The sequence below is a fragment of the Macaca fascicularis genome, chromosome 1 (assembly GCF_037993035.2).
Source record: "Macaca fascicularis isolate 582-1 chromosome 1, T2T-MFA8v1.1".
In the NCBI taxonomy this organism is placed as follows: domain Eukaryota; kingdom Metazoa; phylum Chordata; class Mammalia; order Primates; family Cercopithecidae; genus Macaca; species Macaca fascicularis.
In genome coordinates this window covers 182,353,216-182,361,449 of record NC_088375.1, presented here as the reverse complement: position 1 = coordinate 182,361,449, position 8,234 = coordinate 182,353,216, and the positions used below count along the sequence as shown (strand labels likewise).

At 42.5% G+C, this 8,234-nt stretch overlaps 1 protein-coding gene across 1 annotated transcript in view; it reads right to left on the bottom strand.

The window, feature by feature from the left end:
* Positions 1-5,425: 5,425 nt before the first annotated feature.
* Positions 5,426-8,234, bottom strand: part of ORC1 (origin recognition complex subunit 1) — a 32,880-nt gene continuing 30,071 nt past the window's right edge. Inside the window, exons 16-17 of the mRNA XM_005543370.4 lie at positions 7,420-7,507; positions 5,426-5,982 (exon numbers count right to left, since the gene is read on the bottom strand). Coding sequence (XP_005543427.3) covers positions 5,788-5,982; positions 7,420-7,507 — 283 coding nt within the window. The 3' untranslated portion in view covers positions 5,426-5,787. The remainder of the gene's footprint in view (positions 5,983-7,419; positions 7,508-8,234) is intronic.

The window sequence follows — 8,234 nt, the reverse complement described above, 5'->3', positions numbered from 1 at the left end:
GCCTCCTCCCTCACGCAGCCCAAGGCGCTGAGCGCTTGCTCGCTGGACCTACCCCGCCTCGAGCCCTGGCCCCGCCCCACCGAGCAAGGGGGCGGGGCCTACCCAAGCTCCGCCCTGGAAGCGAGACAGGGGCGGGGCTCGCCTGCTTGTCCATGTCCTTGAAGTCTGGGGAAATGGAAATGGGGCCACCATATTTTTCTTAATAATTCAGCACCTGAAAGTATCATTTTCCGGTCCGTTGAAAACTTCAGACAGGCAGAGCCAGCTGCACATCTTAAATAATTCAGAGAGTCTAACACTAAGTTCTCACTCGCATGCCCTGCTGTGCAATCAAATGGCATAAGGAGAGAAATGGAGTGTGCCCCTTTTCTGCCAAGCTTGTGTCAGTCACTTATCATAATGGAGCTTATACCAGTTCTCTATCCTGCAAGATGGACATCATCTCTAGAAGAAACGGAGGCTCAGAATTATTTGCCCAGGGAAATACAAAACCAACCTCTTTAACATCGGTAAATATGCTCTAGTCTAGTTTTCTAAGGAATGCAGGTTTCTCCCTGTGGCTTGCAGAGTCCAGTTAACAAGAGATTGAGCTCAGGAGTCCGAAACCAGCCTGGGCAACATGGTGAAACCCTGTCTCTACAAAAAATTACAAATATTAGCCGGGTGTGGTGGTGCGTGCCTGCAGTCCTACCTACTGGAGAGGCTGAGGCAGAAGAATCGCTTTAGCCCCGGAGGTCCAAGCTGCAATGAGCTGTCACCTGCACTCCAATCCGGGTGACAGAGTGAGACCCTGTCTCAAACTAAAACAAAAAAACCGAGAGAGGAGTAATGGGGAAGTGGCCAGATTCCCATCTAAAGTAACCACTTCGATTTTGGGGGGAAAGAGAAGGGCTTAAAAGGAAAATGTGGTATGGGAAGCATGCAAGAATTGTACAGAGTACAACGTCTGTGTGTCTTGTTCTGGTGGCTATCTTGGGTCCCAGCCTACCTGGAGTGTGGGCTGGTCTCATCTCCACAATGGCCCCGCTGTTGACTAGCCACCTTGAAGTAACCTTTGGAATTTTGCAGCTGTGTCTCCAGGCTTGGTCTGTCTGTCTCAAGATTAGCCCTTGGAACTTCTAAGAAGGCAGATAATTAAATACTAGCATACAGTAAGATAAATGTGAAGGGAGTATATACAGTGAGAAAGGGAGGGATGTGGGATCTATTTTAAGGCTAAGGGAAAAGGCTTTTGCAGTTTGCTTCAAGGTTATATCTTGAAACCCAAGAGAAAGGAAAAAAAGTTTTAAAATATATTTTAAACTGCTGGATTAGTTTCTTCTGTCTAAAACATTGCCATCTCCCCTCCTGCCTATGCCTTGAACTTTTAAATTATGTTTCATAGTTAGCGGTTTCAAAGATCTCCCAGTTTACTTGGACACAGGGCTTTTCCATCTCCTGATTGCTTACCTTTTTTTTTTTTTTTAAGACGGAGTCTCGCTCTGTCGCCCAGGCTGGAGTGCAATGGCGTGACCTCGGCTCACTGCAAGCTCCACCTCCCGGGTTCACGCCATTCTCCTGCCTCAGCCTCCCGAGTAGCTGAGACTACAGGCGCCCGCCACCATGCCTGGCTAAGTTTTTTTTTTTTTTTTTCTTTTTTTGTATTTTTAGTAGAGACAGGGTTTCACCGTGTTAGCCAGGATGGTCTTGATCTCCTGACCGCGTGATCCGCCCGCCTCGGCCTCCCAAAGTGCTGGGATTACAGGCATGAGCCACCGCGCCCAGCTTTTTTTTTTTTTTTTTTTTTTTTTCTTTTCTTAGTCAGGATCTCACTCTGCCTCCCAGGCTAGAGTGCAGTGGTGCGATCTCCGCTCACTTCAACCTGCACCTCCCAGGCTCAAGCAATCCTCTCACCTCAGCCTCTTGAGTATCTGGGACCACAGGCACGTGCCACCATGCCCAGCATTTTTTTTTTTTTTTTTTGTAGAGACATGGTTTTGCTATGTGCCCAGCCTGATCTCAAACTCCTGAGCTCAGGGGATCCACCCACATCAGCCTCCCAAAGTGCTGGGATTACAGGCATGAGCCACCATGCCCTGCCCATTACCACTTTTAAATTGAGGTTTCACATTCATATTTCTCATTAGTTTTAAAAGTATTTAAAGATTTTTATAATGAAACATTTAAGATATACACAAAGATATACAATATTTAACATTTACTAGAATGCAAGCTCCAGAGGCAGAAATTTTTTTGTTTCTTCTCCAAGTGTCTCGTGTCTACAGCAGTGCATGGTACATAGTAGGCACTCAATAGTTCCTTGTTGTGTGAATTAACTACATGGGCATCAATTACCAGTTTAAGAAAAAAAACAACATAGTTGAAGCTACCTGTACATCTCCCATATTGCAACACCTCCCTTTCTCGAAGATGTACCCATTATCCTAAATTTAGTGTTTATTATTCCCGAGCATTTCTATTTCTGTGTAGGTATCCTTAAGCAATACATAGTATTTTTTTGCAAGCTTTTAAAAATTATATCATTGGTTACATACAGTGTAATTCTTCAGCCTTTTTCTACTCAACCCTGTTTGTAAGCTTTGCTCAAATTGACATGTATACTGTAACTAGTTAGCTGATTTTCATTTCTGTATATGATTCCATAGCATGAAAATAAGTCACTTTCCCAATGGCTTACCATTATAAAGACAGCTATGAACTTTTTGTATATGAGTCTTGGTGTACGTATGTGAATTTCTCTAGGGCATATACTTAGGAATGGAATTGCTGGCTGCATTAGAGTTCTCCAGAGGAACAGAACTAATATGATATATATATATATATATATATAGTCCCGCAATAGGCTGTCTGCATGCTCTATTAACCATCACACTGGCTGATATGGCTTGGATCTGTCTCCACCCAAATCTCATCTTGCATAGTAATCCCATAATCCCCATGTGTCTTAGGAGGGACCTTGTGGGAGGTAATTGAATCATGGTTTCCCCCATGCTGTTCTTGTGATAGGAGTGAGTTCTCACAAGATCTGATGATTTTATAAGCGTCTGGCATTTCCCCTGCTGGCACTCATTCTCTCTCCTGCTACCCTGTGAAGAGGTGCCTTTCACCATGATTGTAAGTTTCCTGAGGGCTCCCCAGCCATGTGGAACTGTGAGTCAAACCTCTTTTCTTTATAAATTACTCAGTCTCAGGTATTTCTTCATAGCATGAGGACAGACTAATACACTGGCTCATACAATTTCTTGCATTTCCTAGCCTAAGATTCACCAAATAATCTTCAAAAGTCATTCCACCTCCATCAGCAGGGTATTGGAGTTCCAGCTGTTCTATATAACCATAGAAAGGTTTTCTAATAGATGTGAAATGGTTTTGGTTTGCATGCCTCTTTTGCTGTTTCCATTTTCTTGGTCATTCGTGTTTCTTCTTCTTTGGATGACTTATTTCTTATTTACCCATTTTTTTTTTTTTTTTTTCTGAGACAGTCTTGCTCTGTTGCCCAGGCTAGAGTGCAGTGGCATGATCTTGGCTCATTGCAACCTCTGCCTCCTGGGTTCAAGCAATTCTCCTGCCTCAGCACCCACTAGCAGCTGAGATTACAGGTGCACGCCACCACTTGTGGCTAATTTTTGCATTTTTAGTAGAGATGGGGTTTTGCCATGTTGGCCAGGCTGGTCTCGAATTCCTGACCTCAGGTGATCCACCCACCTTGGCCTCCCAAAGTGCTGGGATTACAGGTATGAACCACTTGCACCCGGCCCATTTTTTCTTTTTCATTGCAGAAGTTTACAAAATATTGATATTGATCCTCAATCCATTATATGTAATTATAAATGTATATGTGAATATAGAAATACATATTTTTGCTAAATGATTTGAGAATGAGTTGCAGATATAACACATCACTTATAAATATTTCATTATGAATCTCCTAAGAACAGCATTCTCCGACATAATCACAAATTTATCATGCTCAGGGAATTTAACACTTACAAAATACTGTTGTCTAATACATAGTTAATAATAATGTTTATAATTGTTTATATTTTGTAAATCCAGGATCCAGTCAAGGTTTATATAGTGCATTTAGCTTTCATGTCTCTATTCTCCTTTGGTGTAGAATAGTTCCTCCATGTTTTATGTTTTTTTCTTGTGATATTAGTATTTTCAATGAGTTGAACAGCTGCTTTGCAGAGTATTTCTCCCTCAATTTAAATTTGTCTGATAATTTTCTTATCAATAAATTTAGGACAGGCATTTCTGACAGGACTAGCACATGGGTGAGGCTGTTTTTTTTCAGTACCTCATATTAGGTTTTATTTATTTTTTTCAGACGGAGTCTTGCTCTGTCGCCCAGGCTGGAGTGCAATGGTGTGATCTCAGCTCACTGCAACCTCTGCCTCCTGGGTGGGTTCAAGCAATTCTCCTGACTCCCAAGTAGCTGGGACTACAGGTGACACCACCATACCCAGCTAATTTTTGCATTTAGTAGAAACGAGATTTCACCATATTGATCAGGCTGGTCTCGAACTCCTGACCTCAGGTGATCCGCCCACCTTGGCCTCCCAAAGTGTTGGGATTACCAGCATGAGCCACCCACGCCCAGCCTCAGTACTTCATGAGGTTTTAGATGTCCATTGTCCTGTTGTTGGTTTCCATATAAATATTAGAATTAACTGCAAAGTCATACAAGAAACCTTGCCAAGATTTTGATTGGAATTTATTTCTATCTAGAGATTACTTGCATCTTTTTTTTAGATTAATTTCTAGGAGACGGACATGGTGGCACACACCTGGAATCCCAGCTACTTAGGAGGCGGAGGCAGGAGGATTACTTGAACCCAGGAGGTTAAGGCTGGAGTGAGCTATGATCCATTACTGCATTCCAGCCTTGGTGACAGAGGGAAAACAAACAAACAAAATAAAGATTTAAATCAATTTATTTCTAAGTACCTTATATTTTCTGTGACATATAAATCTTTTGTATTTAAAGATTTGTTTTGTTTTTATGGTAAATGGTACCTTTGTAAAAATTACACTTTCTAGCCATTTGTGGCTAGAGATTACTTATTTATATTATTTCCAGCAGTTCCTTTTTTATAAACTCAATTTTGTTTATATTAATCGAAACTTAAGACAGATAATGACACACAATGAAAAGTCCTCCTCGAACCCCTAACCCTGACCATCTGATTCTTTCCAGAGGTAATCAGTATAACCAGTTTCTTGCATACTCTCCCAGAACTATTTTAAACAGATACAACTAAATCGTGTACTTATATTTTATATATGTTACCATTAAATAAATGGCAGGCCTAGTAACAGAAATAAAAGTCACATGGAAGGGCTATTGTAGGAAGGATAGTTTGGTTGCATAATCAGATGTTTGTAATGATTATAATGTAATAACTTCACAAACACTCAGAAAAAAAAGCAAATTATTTAATGGAAAATTCCAAAATACATGAGAGTCATTTCCATTCAATATACTTTGTTACAACAATTCCATGTGCTTAGAAAAAGGAAATTAGATTCTTTGTAGACTAGCTGGGCAACATCGTGAAGCCCTGTCTCTACAAAAAATACAAAAAATTAGCTGGGCGTGTTGGCATGTGCCTGTAGTTTCAGCCACCTGAGAGGCTGAGGTAGGGGGGTCACCTAAGCCTGGGAAGTCAAGGCTGCAGTGAGCCATGATTGTGCCACTGCACTCCAGCCTGGGCGACAGAGCAAGACCCTGTCTCAAAAAACAAAACCCAGCAAGACCACAGTCTTTTAACTTGTGAAACCCCTTTACTCTTCTTTCAGTGCATACAGCACGTCGTCCTGGCTGACATTGAGCCGCACCCGAAGGAGCAGATCGTTCCTGCTGGGCTCCACAAGCAGGAGGCGACAGGAGCCCAGGTGAGAACACACGGCCATGGTCTCTGACACAGTGGGGTACGACAGCCCCTCCATTCTGCACAGTGCCACATGTTGACTATATATCTAGACACAAATAGCAAGGCAAAGGTTAAGAGGAAATACAATCCTGGGGCTTTTTCTGTTCCTTTCTTTCTTCATTTGGGAAAATCAGACACATGGCCCCCAGGATATCAGACACTCCAGAAGGCATCAGTTGGTGCCCCAGTGGTACACAAAATGCAGAGGCAGAATGGAATGCTAGCCTTGGAATCAGAAAACAGCAGGCCTGAATCCTGGTGCTACCACTTACCTAAATATGTAAACCTGGGCAAGTTACCGCACTCTTTTGAGCTTCAATTTTATCTATAAAATACACTGTACATCCCTTGTGAGATAATGGATATAAAATGACTAGTAACTCTCACTGGTGATACAGATAGTCTTGTCTCCAAGGGCTGAGTTCCACAATTGAGATTGTCAAAATTCAAGTCAAATTTTGCTACAAGGCCACTTTCCTTATCAGGTACAGTGAGCAAATGCCAAGGCATGACCCTTGGAAAAGCACAAAGGCCCAGAGAGAAAATTGAATAAAGAAATAAAGGGAGGCAGGAGGATAGCTGGAAACACAGATTCCTATCCTAACGTTCTCCACTGGGTCAACTAAGTCTGGAGCATTTCTGGTCACTTTCCATTCTTAATATCTATGAGTCCATCCCCGTCCCAGTCCCAAGACTGGGAGCTTGTCAGGAACAGGGATGTTAACCAGATCAGCTTGGGGTTCAAGGATCCATCACAGTTAATTGCACACTGCAGATGTTCAGGAATTGTTTACAAACTAAAATGAAAGTGACTCTCTGCAGAAGAGCTATCTCAGACTGTAGGAGGAGAACGGTAATGGGCACAACATGACCAGTAACTAAAATTTTAAACAAGAATTTACAACCAACCCAATAAATAAGTATGTGAAAGGAAAATGTTTTCCTTATTTTAGTTAAATAAAGATGTCTAAAACATACATACACAGACATACACACTCTCAGGTACACACTCATAAACACCTTTAACAATTCATCTTCCAAGGCAGCCAATTACCTAGAGAGACCAGTCTTAAGTAAACTAACAAATCACAAGCCCTAGTGATTCCTCTCACTTGATCTAATTGAACTATGCCCATGTAGGGATTGGAATGATCTGTGATTTGCTCTCAAATATGGCCTCATTCTGAAAGCCTTGATTTCACTACAACATAAGCTGTAATCAGGGAGTAACTTTGTCTTCTTCATCTCATTCTTTGAACAGTGTCTGGCACGCAGGCCTTCAATCTAACATGCAGAACCAGGTGCTAAAGGTCTCTGGCTCATGCAGCTCTATAAAATGTCACATTAAAGTAGGTGCCGGTCTGATATTCTTTCACATAGACTAGGTGGCACAAAATACAGACTGTCACACATTCATGGAAATTTCCACGTATTTTAAAAGTGCAAGTCCAAAATCTAGAACGATTTGAAAAGAGGAGATCACCTGCTGGAATGTGGCTTCCTCCAGTCCTGATCGACGGAACTCTGCAAGGATGGCTCTCAGGAAGCTCTGTTCCAGAACAGAGGAATTTCTTAAAGGAAACGAGCGGATGTGAGTTTTGTTAGTGGCTGTAACCCCAGCCCAGAGGAAAGCCAAAGAAAGCTTTTCTGTGTCTTTAGAAAAGAGAAAACCTGGGAAATAATTTCTCCTATATTACGTGGTAAGCTTCCCCCTGACCCCCAAACTCTCAAACTGATACAGAAAATGTCACTGCGGAAGTGAGGAAACATAGCAACTACATCTGGAAATATACTGGTCACTCAGAAATACCCGTGCCCTCATTTCATGAGCTGGGCGCATCATTCAGTGAGAGAGAAGCAGCTGCTTCTTTTTATTTGTTCCTATCATAGCACTTTTACGCCCTAAACACCTATAATATAGCTCAATAAGTGGCAAATATTCTATTATCCTAGGGTTATATTTCTGTCTCCCTGACTAGATAATGTCCCTATGAAAAAGAACCATGTTGGCCGGGCGCGGTGGCTCAAGCCTGTAATCCCAGCACTTTGGGAGGCCGAGACGGGCGGATCACGAGGTCAGGAGTTCGAGACCATCCTGGCTAACACGGTGAAACCCCGTCTCTACTAAAAAATACAAAAAACTAGCCGGGCGAGGTGGTGGGCGCCTGTAGTCCCGGCTACTCGGGAGGCTGAGGCAGGAGAATGGCGTAAAAACCCGGGAGGCGGAGCTTGCAGTGAGCTGAGATTCGGCCACTGCACTCCACCCTGGGCGACAGAGCAAGACTCCGTCTCAAAAAA